The 18,500-nt window shown below is 42.3% G+C and overlaps 1 protein-coding gene across 1 annotated transcript in view; it reads right to left on the minus strand.

The window, feature by feature from the left end:
- LOC124613461 (acrosin-like) overlaps positions 1–18,500 on the minus strand; it is a gene marked incomplete at its 3' end in the record, with an annotated part of 173,658 nt that overhangs the window by 136,260 nt on the left and 18,898 nt on the right. The window contains exon 3 of the mRNA XM_047142166.1: positions 7,305–7,454. Coding sequence (XP_046998122.1) covers positions 7,305–7,454 — 150 coding nt within the window. The remainder of the gene's footprint in view (positions 1–7,304; positions 7,455–18,500) is intronic.

Genomic DNA, 18,500 nt, shown 5'->3' on the forward strand with positions numbered 1-18,500 from the left:
ATCGATTTTGTTCCAGATTTAAGTACCAATTGAATAACTTTATGTCAACCAAATGATATTTTTTGTTATTTCCTATCTTCGAGAGTAATGGCAAATACGGAACAATCCAATGATTATAACTTCAGTGTACTGTTAATTCACTTCGACATTTGTTGATCTTCCATTGTCTGCAGTAGATCGGCAACTATACGGTGTATAACTGTCATTTCCGATGATGGTTTCTTCTAGCAATGCCTGTGGATAACGCTTCGAACATTTTCCGTTGACAATACTCGGAGAATAATTACTTAAAGTAACCACGTCTTAGTAACAACCTCATACAAACCTGGACCTTCTTCTCCATGGCAAATTTCCACCGATATCACATTGTCGATTATATTCAGTCTGATATTCTCAATCAACCAAATAAAAATATGTATGTGTGCGTGGTAATAAGCGTTTCTGCCTCTGTGTATGTGCATGCGTGTGTGGTAATACGCGTTTCTGCCACTCCACGGCAGTGTGTCTCGTCTATCACGCGATGCTTCACAATGAAATTAATCAGCGATTTCAAGACTCTCGCAGTGATGGCATGGTGACTGATGGATCATTGGCCAGGGTATAGCTCTTGCCGAATTTCTATCTGCTGCGAATTCCGCGCGAACAGAAGACATGGCATCTTGAGTGTGCTGATGCATATGTCGCAATCGTTATTCGGATGACGTTCTGTGCGTTTTCGTCAGCATTGATGACATCTCGAAGGTGATTATACTTTTGGGAACAGAGTTTTGTCTGGTCCACTCTGATGTTTGTCAATCGCTTTGTTTCGACTTTGACGTACGTATTGACAGCATACTGGTGAAATAGACATTTCAAGCTATGATTGTTCTCATTATCACGAGCTATCAGTCGATATGAATAATAGGTCATTGAACTGTCTTTTTTGTTCGTTTCAGCGCCTGTAAATGAATGTTTGTGTTACTGACATGAATTAATATCCTTACAAAAATATAAATTTGCTATTCGCCTGTAAAAGGATTTATAATCTTGATCTTAAAATGATAACCGCCTTAACCTTGCCAAAACATGGTGGGATGTTGTAAGGCTTCATATGATCGGGGTGTTTCGTAGAAACGCTGCAGCTGATCGTTCCGGCGATGTAGAACGATATCGCGGGGTTCCAGATTTTCACTGACGATAAAAATGACGACTTCAGCAGTTATTGGTCCATTGAAACGTGTGTTCTACCGCAGGCGTCTTATCGGCTCTAAATACAATTTGTGGTAATCAGATGGCAAGCGGTCCAGTGAAATTTTGAACAATGCGATCAATTAATTGTACGATAGAAACAAATTTGTAGTTGTTCCGCAGTTGGTCTTTTCATGAACTGTTGTGTGCACAACGTCAATGCATTTCTTGTGGTGAATTGCCCATTAATTTATAATCTGGATCCGACGGTGCCAATAGCGAACCTGCTCGATATTCGACCGTGACTCTTTTAAGGTAAATATATAATACAATAACGGATATTTATGAAATGTAATAATGAAAATAACGTTGTTGTTGGATAATTATTCGGACTGTTGCGAACTTTTTTTTAATCGGCCAAATCGCTCCAATCGTTCTCAGTTGATGCGCTTATCAACGAACAGAATGTAACTTTTATAAAAATATATATTACTATTTCTGTTGCTTCCGCAAATATCCCAGCTTCAGTAAACTGAACATATAATTTTAATTCTCTTAAAGCGTTCTCTATTAATGGTTGATTTATTTATAAGTTGACATTGCTTACGGTCTACACATCTATAAATCTCATCACATGCAATCTGTTGTGGAGTGTATTCAGAATGAACTGGTGACAAAGCCGTCCATTACGCAAACGAAACCTTCTCCAATGCAACTGAGTCCTAAAATAATTTAATATAAAATTTTTGCTGGCACTTTCAGGAATATAATGATATAAATTAGAATTTTAATAAATTTATTACCCATGGGCTGTCGTTCTGCGTGATTTTGGAATTACGAAATTATCACATTTGCATATTTTGGGAATGTAACTGATCTTCATATACTGAAATTTAATCATTTCATCTTTAGCATAGGTATTATAAGACATGAAAGCGTGGCATCACCACAAACACGATTGTAATTTTTCAAGAGAGTCTGACTTTCCGCGTGCACTGAACACTGATGACTATAATAATAAAAAAAATCACCGAATATTGCCAAGCACTTTACGTAAATTTGGGGTCGCAAGCTAATATTTATGATTTTGTTAATGTTTGAGTAACATTTGTAAAACAGTTGTCGATATACAACCACATAAGATCGTGAAAATGAATTAGTAATGCGGAAATAATTTCAGCTAATTCCTTTAATAAACAATTAAAACCACACTTCTAAATTTTATTTAATTGTTTTAACAACATTCCGAATATTTGAATGTAGCTTGTCTAAACAGGTAATTGACATTGACAGCGGGTCTCTCTCGTTTTATTTTAAGCAACTGAAAACATTCTACACATTTTAAATCCAAATAAAAGCGCAGTTACTTATATTAAGGTGTGTCTCGACTAACTTGATGAAATTTTGTCAGCTGTGGAAGAGTTGCTCGTCTTCTCTTTTATCCAGTCCACGTAATAAGAAACTTCTGTGAAAACTCCTGGTGATCCTTTAGAAGCGCAAGGTTTCCTGGACCATGAGACTATTCCGATTTGATAGCCATTTGCTATCAGAGGGCTCCCAGAATCTCCCTGCAAAAGACATTACAATAATCAAGAAGTTGCATGAACAGCAGTAGTGTAATGCGATTAAAGGAGCAAGACTGCGATTCAGAAATTGTGTGAATACTGCAAGAAGGACGAGGAGAATGGGTTTCAATTTTAATTACATTGTAGTGTATTAAAAAAGTACAGTCATCAGCGGTACCATTATAGAAAGAGCGCACGGTTAGTTCAAGAGGAATGACGGATAAGTACAAACAATGCTTCTTTTGGAGAAAGCCTTTCAAAAATTATCTGAAGTAATTTATTGAGAACACAAAGAATTAGAGAGAAATCTACCCGTACTTGTATCCCTTTCTTCATGAACTTATGCGAATGAGCCAAATCATTATGACAATATGCTTAATAGGGTGTCATTCTTCCTTTGGAATGCAACGTAGCTGTGATTCTGTGTGAGAAGAATTCTATGAGTTACTGCTAAGATTCTGGAGGTATGCGGGACCAGATGTCTAGACACAGGTCAGGCAATTCCCATTAACAAGGGGCCAAGGTCTTGCGGGCGTCCCAGGTGTGTTCCGTCGTGTTAAGATGAGGCGAATTTGGCGGCCTATACGTCAAAGCGAGTTCACTATCACGCCATTCAAACCACTGTAGAACGATTCTGGTTTGTGACACGCACTGTTATCCTTCTGGAATATGCCATCATCGTCGGGGAAGACATCAGACATGAATGGACACAGGTGGTCCTCAATAATGTCTATGTAGTCCACAACTGCCATGATGCCATAGATCGGTACCATAGGTAACACAGAAGCAGATGAATGTCACCATAGCACAATACTGGCTCTGCCTCCCTCCGTCCGTGGTGCTGAGCACGTTCGAGCGGATATTCGCCTGGATGACGGAGTATACGGAGACGCCTGTCGCGACCTGGCGTAACAGGAAACAATATTGGACTACGTGATACGTTTCCATTGATCCACTATGATATCTCGATGATCCCGAGACCACTACAGTCATAACTGGTGATGTCACTGGGTCATCATGGAGGAACGCGGGTGTCGTCTACCCCACATGCAACAACATGCGATGAACAGTTTGCTCTGAAATACCTGCGTCAGTATGGTACTCTGTCATCAGATCTGCCTTAAAGCGCCACCTATTCTGCTTTACAAAGCGGTCAAGCCTCTAATCTCCATGTCCCGTGATGATGATGATGACGATGATGATACTTGGTTTGTAGGGCGCTCAACTGTCTGGTTATCAGCACCCGTACAAATTCCCAATCTTTTCACCGTCCAGTCGCGCCACTTTTCCCGAATGATGATCAAATAAGGACAACATATATATCCAGTCCGCGGGCGGAGAAAACCCAGAGGCAGCAACGCTAGCCGCTAAACCATGTACGCGGACTCTTGTGATGAGGCTTATCCTGTGATCGCTTATTCGTGGCTTCACTGTCCTTCAGTCACTTCCCGTCGATAGTCACCACAGCGGCACCTGAACAGCAGACCAGATTGGCCGACTCCGAAATGCCCGTTCAAAGTTGTCCATCGATAACAACCTGTCATACACCAAAGTCACTTATGTCACTGCATTTTCCTATCTGCAGATCGTGTTATCGTTAGAATGATTCTCCATTCGTCTCTGCTCCGCTTATGTACTTCCATTACCACGTCACGTTTCTGCGACTGTACCAGGTGGCATTTACTTTTTCGACGGGCCGTTTTCTTAATGTTTTTACTCATCAACGTATTTCCAAAATCTCGTTTCCAAAGTCAGTTAAATCGTTAATTTCTGCTTCATTAGTGTATTTAACTTTATCATACTTTAATGACAAAATCTTCTTTGATAACTAAATTTTCTTTTGAAGGAGTTTTATGGATATTGAATTCACTATGTGATCAGAGGTATCCGGAAACCTGGCTGAAAATGACTTACAAGTTCGTGGATCCTCATCGGTAATGCTGGGATTCAATGTGGTGTTGGCCTACCCTTATCCTTGATGATTCTTCAAGGAGTACTGCACTGAGGAGAGGTATCGATGTCAGTCGGTGAGGCCTGGACGGAAGTCGGCGTTCCAAAACATCCCAAAGACGACCCAAAGGTGCTCTACAGAATTCAGCTCAGGATTCTGTGCAGACCAGTCCATTACAGGGATGTTATTGTCGTGTAACCACTCCGCCAAAGGCAGTACATTATCAACAGGCACTCGACCTTGTTGAAAGATGCAGTTGCCATCCCCGAATTGCTTTGCAACAGCGGGAAGCAAGAAGGTGCTTAAAACATCAATGTAGGCCTGTGCTGTGATAGTGTCACCCAAAACAACAAGGGCAGGAAGCCCCCTCCACGAAAAACACGACCACACCTTAACAGCACCGCCTCCGAATTTTACTGTTGGCCCTACACACGCTGACAGATGATGTTCACCGGGAATTCGCCATACCCACAGCCTGCTATCGGACCGCCATATTGCGTACCGTGATTCGTCACTCCACACACCGTTTTTGCATTGTTCAATCGTTCAATGTTTACGCTCTTTACCCCAAGCGAGGCATCGTTTGCCATTCACCGGCGTGATGTGTGGCTTATGAGCAGTCGCTCGAGCATGAAATACAAGTTTCCTCACCTCCCGCCTAAATGTCATAGTACTTGCAATGGATTCTGATGCAGTTTGGAATTCCTGTGCGATGGTCTGGATAGATGTCTGCTTATTACACATTATGAACCTGTTCAAGTGTGGGCGGTCTCTGTCAATCAACAGACGAGGTCGGCCTATACGCTTTTGTGCTGTACGTGTCCCTTCACGTTTCCACTTGACTGCCACATCGGAAACAGTGGACCTAGGGATGTTTAGGAGTGTGGGAATATCGTTTACAGACGTATGACGCAAGTGACACTCAGTCACCTGACCACGCTCTAAGTCCGTGACTTCCGGGAGCGCCCCATTCTGCTTTATCACGATTTCCAATGACTACTGAGGTCGCTGATATGGAGTACCTCACATTAGGTGGCAGCAAAATGCATCTAATATGAAAAACGTATGTTTTTGGTGGTGTACGGACACTTTTGATGACATAGTGTGTGATTGGGTTGTCACAGCAGTTGCCCATTTGATCACATAGTGTGTGACTGGGATGTCACAGCAGTTGCCCATACAGAATGACTCGCAAACAGCAACCGCACAAGCTGTAGTTCGCTTTATTGTTGTTATCGGTTACTTTCTGAGAACCTAATCAGATGGTCTGGGGTCAACAGATAAAACAAGAATTACACAACTGTGATGGAATGGAATTATGGTGTGGCATTATTGTCTGGGAGATCTCATCTGCTTATATTCAGCCGACTGATGAAAATATTTCTATTAGATATCATTTAAGCGACTTGCGCCTCGATGAAGATGAGATAAAATCATTGGGATGACACAAACATCCAGTCCCCGACTAAGAAAATCTCCTACCTGGGACCCCGCGATCTAGAAGCAATAGTGCTAACCAGTAGACCACGAGCTGCGAAGACTGTTATGATGACACAAAGCAAACTAACTCTCTTTAAGGTTACGTAGAACTATGACTTTTTTCAGGGGCTGCTTTGTAACTTAAGTGACTTATTATACGTGTTTTTCTCCATGTTATATTGACTTTTAAGAGCTCAATCACGTTGTGGATGCCACGTCTTATATCACATATTTATCGATTACGTACGGATTGTAATGCAATCAAAAGTAGACAGTCACTGGAAACGTCCTTTTTTGTTTATTTAAGGTAATTTTAATTTTTCCAGAAATGTTTCAACACATTTGGTTTTGAGGTGTTGGCTACATGAGAGTGTGTCAGTGTAAATGTTTAGGTTGGGCAGCATGACACTCGATGTTGTAAGAAGATACCCAGTAGTGGCAATAGGGCACTCTAATACACAAGGTCAGAGAGCAAGTTTATTCGTTCGATATCTTGAGCCATTACCGAAATATTTGTGGTGACGAGGTCGCACTGTATTGATATGTTTCCACGGATAAATGTAAGATTTATTAGTTTCCGTAGTAGAACACGGTGATATAACACGCTCCATTAAGTCTGGGAGACATCATATACAACTACAGCTAGTTAATTCCTAATCCATAGACCGTATTCATTATGTATCTTATGAAGTTGAACGTGTCAACAGAAAAGGAATTGCTGAAAAAACGAAAAAAAAAGAAAAACTATATGCCTTGATGATGGCCGTTTAAAATTTATTATTTATTTCTGTTCAAGAATTCCTCTATGGCATAGAATGGTTCTCAAGAGCAAATTATTTTAATAAGTAGCAGTCACAATACCGTTGCTGCGTAGTCATCGCTTAACTCGCCACAAACGGTCCTGATGACTAAGGAGTAGTACATACCGAGTGTCTATTTCGTCGAAAATCCAACCATAAGTTTGTTTGTAGCAGTGTAGGGAAATGGTACCAACCAAGAAGTCACTGGAATGCGTGGAATATTTCTACATTTCCCAAATGATTTGGAAAACTCTGAAAATACTAAGAGAGTCACTGTTTAATGCCAGGCACGCCGCATAATGTTGTAGGGGAAGTCGGTGGAAGGAAAAGTAGATGACTCACGTTACACTGGCCTCTGCCGCCCTGTGGCAGTCCGGCGCAGATGTTGGACGGCAGCGGCTGGTAGTCGTAGTCCGAGTACGCCTGCTGGCAGTCCTCGTCTGACCACACCACGATGTCAGCTTTCTGCAGGGCGTTTGTGGGAGGATACGCCTGCAACAGGTAATGAGTTCCTTACCTCTCAACTACCATCTGCACAGAGATTTACATGAGCTACATGTTATCTGTTTTTCAATTAAGCTATCTTTCTCTCTCACGCACACACACACACACACACACACACACACACACACACACACACATATATATATATATATATATATATATATATATATATATATATATATATATATATATACGTGGGCGCGCGAGCGCGCACATCTGTGTTCTGATGTACACAGGCACTATAGAAATGTCACGCTTTCTCAGAATACACAAGCAAACGCCTTACTGCCTATTCTGTGAGGTCTTGGGATTGCAGCCGGATCATGTTGACTTATTGCCACAATATTTCGGATGGGTACCGTTCAGCCATCTTCACGATCTTCAGGTGAGTGTCCGCCACTAGAGACTGATCCCTTTTCTTTTTTCTTTTTTTGCTGGTTGTGGTACAGCATCACCGGTGTAGATCTGTCATAGTATCTTGGTGGCGGAGTAATGTTTTTCTATCTTACAATAACTTCATTGTACTGGACGTAGAAGGTGTGGCGGTAGGACTTGAAGTCCAAGACCATCCTCCGACGGTGTAAGTTCAAGGTTACTGATAAGATTTGACACTACTGCAAAGGTAATTAGAGTCGTGGTCGCACCAAGGAGTTCACAGAATGAGTGGCCGGATTAAAACACGCATTACTTGTGCCCATACCTTGGCTATCGTTAGCCTCGGTCCAAATCCGTAAGAGGAACAGCGCGGCGGTGCTGCCCCGGGGAGTCGTGGAGCCAAAGTGTTGCAATCCACTGACCATGTTGCACAGGGGGTCGGCTTAGAGGCCCATTGACTTCTCTCGAATGGACGCCTTTAGAGGGACAATGTTGGTATCCTCGTGTAGAGTAAAAGTCCTCGTGAGTGGAAGAGCATGCACACTGTGTAAGCACCTTATTCTGCAGGCGCTGGAGAGTCCGCATATGAGAGGCACTAAAAATGGCCCACGCAGAGGAGCCAAAGGTGAGGGAAGGGTGAAAAACCGTGTGTTAATGTCGGAGCTTGGTGTCCAAGGTCAGTTTCCTGCTGTTGAACAGCGTGCACAACGCTTTTATTGGCTTCTGTCCCTCATAAGTGACGTATTTCGCATGTCGATGGAAGAGCACTTTTTTATTCATCTGGACACCTGGGTTATTGGTATCTGCGGACTACGGTACCAGAATGCCCACAGTCGTGATGTTGTGGCGGAGGGTAGGGCGTCATTTGGTGAAGTAGACCGTCGTAGTTTTGACGGCATTGAGGGCCATCTTGTTCGTACGATATGAGGTGACTGTTGCGTCCTCCTGTCTCTGGAGACCAGGAATGAGCTAGTCGGTGTGCATCCAATCGTATAGAGCGCAGTATCGTCGTCGTATTGCACCAACTGGCAGTGAGGGATGACTGGCATGTCATCAGCACAAATGTTAAACAGGATGGGAGACAACACAGTGCCTTGAGGGGGACATGTGATATATGCTCGAGCGTTTTCCCTGCTGAGTAACCAAGAAGGTGCCGTCACGGAAGATATCATCTACGACCTTGATAGAGGTGTCGGGGATAGTCGTCTGTGTCAGCATTTTGTACACGATATTGTCCTTCCAAATCCTGAAATAAGCATTTTGCAAGTCCAAGAAAACCGCTGGCGTCTACATAGTGGAGTTAAAGTCATTACTGATGTGTTCTGTGATCCTAAGAACTTGTAGTTCGGCCATAAGGTGGGAATTGAAACTGAACTGTTCCGGTTGAATCGTCCCTGCCGCCAGAGGCTGGGAAATTCTTTTCAGGGTCAAAGATTCTTGGACCTTCGCCAGGCATTCAGAAGGCTAACGGGCCTGTTGTAGGTTAGGATTGTAGCATCCTTTGAGGGCTTGGAGGTGGTAGTCAGTTTTGCCTGCTTCCGCTGTGGGGGTAAACGGCTTGCGAGGGAGCTGACGGAGGTGTTCATTTAAGATGTTGTCTGAACTGGGAGCCTGCTGCCCATGCTTCCGCCGGAGGATCCTGTGGCCGGCCGCGGTGGACGAGCGGTTCTAGGCGCTTCAGTCCAGAACAGCGCGACTGATACGGTCGCAGGTTCGAATTCTGCCTCGGGCGTGGATGTGTGTGGTGGTCTTGGGTTAGTTAGGTTTAAGTAGTTCTATATTCTAGGGGACTGATGACCTCAGATGTTAAGTCCCATAGTGCTCAGATCCATTTGAACCATTTTTGAGGATCCTATGGACATCTTAGTGAGATGTAATGTGAGGGGTAGTAAGAGATGATCATTGCCTGAGAGCAGCAGCAGCCAACAGAATATCATTCCATCCTGAAGTTCATCAGGCGTAAGGTCATGGACGAGCAGTTGATTCTGAGCCTCAGATGCATCGGCCAGGGTTTCCACCATACTGAGGGTGTCGTAAATTCAGCCATTCACCATGTGGGTGGGATGGTTGGTCTTCACTGTGGAGTGCCTCAGAGCTCAAACAACAGCCCATCTTGACTTATGTTGGAGGAGGCGGACATCTAGTCCTCCATTGGCTCCGTTTTACAACCAGCGAGGCGGTAGCAGAATTCACGTTGGAAACGCCTCATGCCATGCTTATCCAAAGGGTCATGAAACTTTTTCCACTACCTGTGATAGGGTTCTTCTGAGTTTTCAGTTCAAGCAATGATGGAGGAAAGTCATCCAATGACGTTAAAGCCATAGATACAATGGAAGTAGAGCACTTAATTACTTTCTGCATTTTCGGGATTAGATAAATCAACAGCGTTAACCGGACTGGCAGTAGTTGTCACATCGAGATTTTGCTGGTGGTGTTGTTAAGGGCCCCGGCAGATTTGTTCCGGAGACTGCTAGTGTCTCATTATCGACATCAGTAATCGAAAACAAAGCCGTGTACAAGGAATATCGTAACTGACATATTTAGGTAAGAGAATGAAATCCAAAAACGGGGTGTAGTCAAACAAACTTTCACTGTTTGATGTCGACCGACTTCTTTGAGTATTCGCTGACTCATATCTTTGGACGCTGTATTTTAAATGCTTCTCCTGTCATGTGGCAGTTGACGGTTGGAGTGCTGACAACACAGTTAGAGGTACTCCCGGCATTCATTTAATGGTTTTTATTTGAGTTATACCTTCTGGTATTCATTGTTTTTCTGTCGTTCTGTAGACTGTCTGTGTAAACCAGTTATTTTGGAGACTGATGAAGCATATATATGGATCGTGATAACCCCTTCAGCATCAACCAAGGCGAGTACTTCAGCGTTATCGGTGTTTTCGTGCGCATTTAGCGTGTGAGTGGGGAGGGCTTTTCAGTATTGACGTTTGCTTTCTCGATAAAGCATCGTGATTATTCGGGTCTCTGCTTGTTCTGATATTAATGGCACAGCATTTTTAATTGTGGGTTGATGGGTGTCTATTACAATCTGTCTTGTGCCTGTGCGGTTATGATAACTCTCTTTTTTCTCCCTTCTTCACCCCTCCTTCCGCCCACTACCTATTAAGTCACTTCTCCGTCCTTTCTTGGCGGCCAAAGCATTCTCTAGGTACATGCCTCTTACCCACTCACATTGATAGTTGGTTGTTTCATGATAAATTGTTACTGAAGTTAGTTTGGGTTATCTGCTCACGCTTGAATTCGTACGTGATAAGTATTTTGCAGCGTACTTTAGAGGATTTTTCGGATAATAACTTACGCTGATGTGTATTTGCTGCCATTGGTCTCCAGTTAGATGATTGGTGATGGAACTGTGTGTGTTAGTCGTAGGATTATAACTATACATCTTTAAATGTCTCCTTCCTATTAACATACAATTATCGTAGCCGTAGGTGACGAATTTAGTGGTTATGCACCTGTTTTCAAGTTTCAAAAATGGTTCAAATGGCTCTGAGCACTATGGGACATAACAGCTATGGTCATCAGTCCCCTAGAACTTAGAACTACTTAAACCTAACTAACCTAAGGACATCACACAACACCCAGTCACCACGAGGGAGAGAAAATGCCTGACCCCGCCGGGAATCGAACCCGGGAGCCCGGGCGTGGGAAGCGAGAACGCTACCGCACGACCACGAGCTGCGGACTTTTCAAGTTTATTTAGGTTTACACATTTAGTGGATTTTGAAAGGGTAATGCAGTATGTAAAGGGGGACGAAAATCTAATAGTCATCGGCGACTGGAATGCAGTTGTAGGTGAAGGAGTAGAAGAAAATGTTACAGGAGAATATGGGCTTGGACAAGGAATGAAAGAGGAGAAAGACTAATTGAGTTCTGTAACAAGTTTCAGCTAGTAATAGCGAATACCCTGTTCAAGAATCACAAGAGGCGGAGGTATACTTGGAAAAGGCCGGGAGATACGGGAAGATTTCAATTAGATTACATCATGGTCAGACAGAGATTCCGAAATCAGATACTGGATTGTAAGGCGTACCCAGGAGCAGATATAGACTCAGATCACAATATAGTAGTGATGAAGAGTAGGCTGAAGTTCAAGACATTAGTCAGGAAGAATCAATACGCAAAGAAGTGGGATACGGAAGTACTAAGGAATGACAAGATACGTTTGAAGTTCTCTAACGCTATAGATACAGCAATAAGGAATAGCGCAATAGGCAGTACAGTTGAAGAGGAATGGACATCTCTAAAAAGGGCCTTCACAGAACTTGGGAAGGAAAACATAGGTACAAAGAAGGTAGCTGCGAAGAAACTATGGGTAACAGAAGAAATACTTCAGTTGATTGATGAAAGGAGGAAGTACAAACATGTTCCGGGAAAATCAGGAATACAGAAATACAAGTCGCCGAGGAATGAAATAAATAGGAAGTGCTGGGAAGCTAAGACGAAATGGCTGCAGGAAAAATGTGAAGACATCGAAAAAGATATGATTGTCGGAAGGACAGACTCAGCATACAGGAAGGTCAAAACAACCTTTGGTGACATTAAAAGCAACGGTGGTAACATTAAGAGTGCAACGGGAATTCCACTGTTAAATGCAGAGGAGAGAGCAGATAGGTGGAAAGAATACATTGAAAGCCTCTATGAGGGTGAAGATTTGTCTGATGTGATAGAAGAAGAAACAGGAGTCGACTTAGAAGAGATAGGGGAACCAGTATTAGAATCGGAATTTAAAAGAGCTTTGGAGGACTTACGGTCAAATAAGACAGAAGGGATAGATAACATTGCATCAGAATTTCTAAAATCATTGGGGGAAGTGACAACAAAACGACTATTCACGTTGGTGTGTAGAATATATGAGTCTGGCGACATACCATCTGACATTCGGAAAAGCATCATCCACACAATTCCGAAGACGGCAAGAGCTGACAAGTGCAAGAATTATCGCACAATCAGCTTAACAGCTCATGCATCGAAGCTACTTACAAGAATAATATACAGAAGAATGGAAAAGAAAATTGAGAATGCGCTGGGTGACGATCAGTTTGGCTTTAGGAAAAGTAAAGGGACGAGAGAGGCAATTCTGACGTTACGGCTAATAACGGAAGCAAGGCTAAAGAAAAAGCAGGACACTTTCATAAGATTTGTCGACCTGGAAAAAGCGTTCGACAATATAAAATGGTGCAAGCTGTTCGAGATTCTGAAAAAAGTAGGGGTAAGCTATAGGGAGAGACGGGTCATATATAATATGTACAACAACCAAGAGGGAATAATAAGAGTGGACGATCAAGAACGAAGTGCTCGTATTAAGAAGGGTGTAAGAGAAGGCCGTAGCCTTTCGCCCCTACTCTTCAATCTGTACATCGAGGAAGCAATGATGGAATTAAAAGAAAGGTTCAGGAGTGGAATTAAAATACAAGGTGAAAGAATATCAATGATACGATTCGCTGATGACATTGCTATCCTGAGTGAAAGTGAAGAAGAATTAAATGATCTGCTGAACGGAATGAACAGTCTAATGAGTACACAGTATGGTTTGAGAGTAAATCGGAGAAAGACGAAGGTAATGAGAAGTAGTAGAAATGAGAACAGCGAGAAACTTAACATCAGGATTGATGGTCACGAAGTCAATGAAGTTAAGGAATTCTGCTACCTAGGCAGTAAAATAACCAATGACGGACGGAGCATGGAGGACATCAAAAGCAGACTCGCTATGGCAAAAAAGGCATTTCTGGCCAAGAGAAGTCTACTAATATCAAATACCGGCCTTAATTTGAGGAAGAAATTTCTGAGGATGTACGTCTGGAGTACAGCATTGTATGGTAGTGAAACATGGACTGTGGGAAAACCGGAACAGAAGAGAATCGAAGCATTTGAGGTGTGTTGCTATAGACGAATGGTGAAAATTAGGTGGACTGATAAGGTAGGGAATGAGGAGGTTCTACGCAGAATCGGAGAGGAAAGGAATATGTGGAAAACACTGATAAGGAGAAGGGACAGAATGATAGGACATCTGCTAAGACATGAGGGAATGACTTCCATGGTACTAGAGGGAGCTGTAGAGGGCAAAAACTGTAGAGGAAGACAGAGATTGGAATACGTCAAGCAAATAATTGAGGACGTAGGTTGCAAGTGCTACTCTGATATGAAGAGGTTAGCACATGAAAGGAATTCGTGGCGGGCCGCATCAAACCAGTCAGTAGACTGCTGACCAAAAAAAAAAAAAAAAAATAGGTTTACATGTACCCTCACTCACGTTCCAATGGACAGAACTTTGGCATTGCCAGGGTTTTTGTTGTAATAGTGGATGTACTGTCAACTTGTAGATTGCTGTTATATGTTCATAGTCTTACATCAAACACAAGTATTGGACTTAATTTCGATTTAATTATTGGCATGTTGTGTGGCCTCCTGACTGATCAATTGGTAATGTGGTTTGTCTGTTAGACGATATATACATGGCCAGTATGGTTCTTTTGAAACGTGATTGCATGGATGTAATGGTGTTTAGTTTTGATGCGACTGAAAGACCAAGGTGAGTACTGTTTACAGTACATTTCCTCATAAGTATATGCAGTTTAAGTTTCATTGCATTTATTGTGTGTTCACTTGTGTTTAACACATACGAGTACCTTTTGAGCTGACGTGAACGCTGCTGTCATTGGCCTCTAGTTAAGTGCTTGGTAGTAGAACTGTGTCAGTTGGCCCTAGAATTATAACTAGATATCTTTGTATGTCTCCTTCTCTTTAACATATAATTAGTTTAATCATATGTGACACATTTCGTGGGTATGTACCTGTCTTCAATTTTACACGGATTTACGCCACCCTCACTTAAGTTCCGCTAGATACGACTTGTGGCATTGCCAGTGTTTTTGTTGTAATAGTGTATGTATTGCCAACTTATGGACTTCTGTCACGCATTTATAGTCTTACATTTAACAGACATATTAGATTTACTTATGATTTAATTACTGGCACGTTATATGGCCTCTTCACTGGTCAGTTAATAATGTGGTTTGTCTTTTAACGATATGTATGGCCGGTATGTTCCATTGGAAATTTAAATTCCTGGATGTAATGACTTTTGCTTTTAATGTGGTGGAAAGGCCATGGTGTGTACCGGTTACAGTACATTTATTCGTAAGCATATGTTATTTTAGATGTCATTTTATTTCTTTGTGTTCATTTGTGTTTAATACACATGAGTACTTTCTGAGTGGTTTACTAGTCAGAAAGCTTTTGTAATATTTCATATTTATATATTGTTGAGTCATATTATGGTGCACTGCATCCTCGCAGGCTACTTAGTGTACTTGTGTGTGATTGATTCATTGGAGTACATAATATATGGATGTATTCGCACGTGAATGTTCTTCACCATAAACAGTTTCTTGTGGAGATTTCTCACATGTTCTACAAACGTTATGGTCTGAGGTACTATATTTTGTATTCTGACATGTCTTGGAGCCGCGCGGAGTGGCCGCGAGGTAAGAGGCGCCATGTCACGAATTGTGCGGCCCCTCCCGACGGAGGTCCGAGTCTTCCCTGGGGCATGGGTGTGTGTGTTGTCCTTAGCGTAAGTTAGTTTAAGTAGTGTGTAAGTCTAGGGACCGATGACCTCAGCAGTTTGGTCCCTTTGGAAGTCACACACATTTGAAAATTTTTGAACATGTCTTGGACATTCATTTTATGCAATGACATAGGTATGCCCCTCAACTGTTTACAACTCAGCATTTTATACTTTGACACGACACATAGATCATGTTTTTTCGCTTTACTTGTTTCTGAGGTGGTTGTCTCCTTCAAATATTTATCATTTTATAGAGTTGTTTTGTCTTTCAGTAGGTTATTTCAGGTTAGTGTGGATAATGTATGTCCGACTGGCTAATAAAAATCATCGAATGGTTGTTTAATGAAGTTATTAATAAATAACATAATTGTACAATGTATTGAGTAGAAATTCGTTACGGTATATCTTAGGTAAGTGCCAATGGATGTATCTTTGTTCTGTCAAATGATTACTGCAAATTCACTTGTATAGTCTTGTACTTGATTATCATTCTCTTTTTAATCTGTCTTTGAGTTCCACGGTTGATAAGTTGATAACGCTGTCATCACTGTTTAGTCATGCAGGCCTGAAGACGGCGCACTGAAGTGCTGAAACTGGTAACTACACAGTAAATAAGATCATAAGGGCGGTTGTAGGCGTTTCATTTTCTTACGATAGTGAACGGCCGTGGTCCCCAAGACCTCCAGTCAAAAGAAGTGACATACATAAACTTGTACATTGCGTTTGGTACTGCTGTCTTATTGTATATGTAGAGTTATTCGATAGGTTATGTTCCGCCTGCTGTTAGTAGGGGGTTCTTAGCCAAATCTTGGGGTTTACTGCTCAGCTACACGTGGCGATTACTTGTTTACCCCTCGTCCAAATGGTGCGAGTTTTGTACAATTTGTGGTTGGCAGTCGAACTTCTCCTCGTTTACTATATTTAGATTTTGGCTACCTTACAAATGTAATTACAATTAAATTAATACAATGGAATGAATACCCTTAGCTGCATGCAGACGTTGATATACGTCAACGGGGACAGTTGAAAATGTGTGCCCCGGCCGGGATTCGAACCCGGGATCTCCTGCTTACATGACATACGCTGTATCCATCTGAGCCGCCGAGGACACAGAGGATAGTGCGACTACAGGGGATTAGCTTTGGCACACCTCCTGTGAGGCCCAAATTCCCAGCTTACTATCCCACACCATATTCGTAGGGCCCCTGCCCATTACACTCATTACTCGCGGCTTTACCGATTCCCGTAAGAAATCGAGCACTGTTTGTGCATCCGCACAGAAGATGCTCAAATGGCCGGTGGGCCTTACCTATATATATACGAAGATGGTATCTGCTCTTTCAGACATGTCCGAAAGAACAGATATCATCTTCATATATACCTAACAAATTTCATTGATCTGATTCCATTAACTCATTGAAAAATTATTTACTTGTTTTCCTTAATGCTGTAATTTTGACTATCGTGCGGCGACGTAGTAGAGGCCTGGAGCAATTCCTGTACAAAATTCTGTATTTCTCAGTTAATTAGGCTAACACTTGTGTTTCTTCTCGTGGAACTTGGATGAAATCTGCCTGGTTGATTGAGGAGACGAGGTGTCCGAATTGAGCCATGCCCGTGTCCGACCAACGGCCAGCCGGGTGCAGGTGTCCCCGCACCACGTAATCCTTCTGAGCGGACTACGCCTTCCCAAGACGGGGTTGTGTAGCATGTCGATGTACTGATTTGTGTCTCAATCACAGCGCGCCTACTACGGGTCTCCTTTTAAATTTTTTTGTAGCTCGTCTAAATTATTGAGGTGTTAACCGGCAAATTTACTAATTAAGTAATCACTATATTTATTTACTTAGATGTGTTTTTGGAAGGGTGAGTCGGCCAGCTGAATGGTTATTAATCTTACTCGTTGAATACACTGTTGGTATTTGGACTGGCCAAACAGTAGGAGGTTTAAGATCTGTCATTGAAGACGCAATACCTAACACCAATTCTGTCTGGTTATTTCTTTCACGCCTTCCGGCGATGCAATGATTTTTTTATATAGTGCTTTATTGCGGAGAATACTTCTATTTTGGATTGTAAATATTAAAGTTTTTTCTAGAAAGAATTTTTACCTGTTTTATTCTACTGCTAAATTTTTTATTATACTATTTAATCTGTTTGCTATTAATCAATTTGGTACAATTTTATGATTGTAAACTATTCTGTTTCTTGGTAGTCAGCGGAACTGGAGGTGGTTTTCCAGTGGACGTTTAATAAATCTAACTTAGTGATTTCTCTTAAAATAAAGAGAAAATTCACAACACGAATGATGTTCAGTCTGCCTTCCGCCCTGTCATTCCTACCACAGACAGCCAGACGCTGATATTGCGTATCATTCTGGCAGCAAGAGCATGGTTTTATTTGGAGTGAAGGACTGAAATCTACTGAGCATCATTCGCCTTACTGCGCTTAGATACAGTTTAATACTATATTTTGTATCTTTTCTGTTTAGACACAATTGCTGTTGTTTTGAAATTTGGGCCACAGGTGCGTTCCCTTCCAAATGGAGTCTAGATTCGTGGTCGGAGCCGGCTGTTTGAGGATGGAAGAGGTAAAGTATGAGTGTCGCATCCCTGTATTGATCGAAGATGAAGACGTTCCCAAACTATAGGCACGACCTCGTGCTGCTGTGGGGGCGCCAGTCCTGGTGACGACGGAACGGAAAGGACAGGTGGTGACGCCCTTGAATATTGGGCCGATTGGCTCTCTGAGCTTGAGCAAACATCTCACTTTGTAAAAACCAGTGTTCCATCTCGTGGCCAAGCGTATCGAATGCAGGCGCAAACTGCGCATTGGTTAAGAACGGCTGAAGATTTAGCAACGGTGGTTACTGATCTTCATATCAAACCTGACATTGACCGGCTTTATAACAGGGCGGTCAATTTACAGATTGCTTTGAGCGCCTTTACAGGGGAATGAAAGTTACCAGATGTCAAGAACTCTCCCCACCAACTAAGGTATAGGGATACTTCCCGTCGGATTACCCAATCTGTTACTGAGTGTGCTGCGTGCGTAGATCGCCTCGCTGTTGAC

Source organism: Schistocerca americana, chromosome 4 (genome assembly GCF_021461395.2).
Source record: "Schistocerca americana isolate TAMUIC-IGC-003095 chromosome 4, iqSchAmer2.1, whole genome shotgun sequence".
Classification (NCBI taxonomy): domain Eukaryota; kingdom Metazoa; phylum Arthropoda; class Insecta; order Orthoptera; family Acrididae; genus Schistocerca; species Schistocerca americana.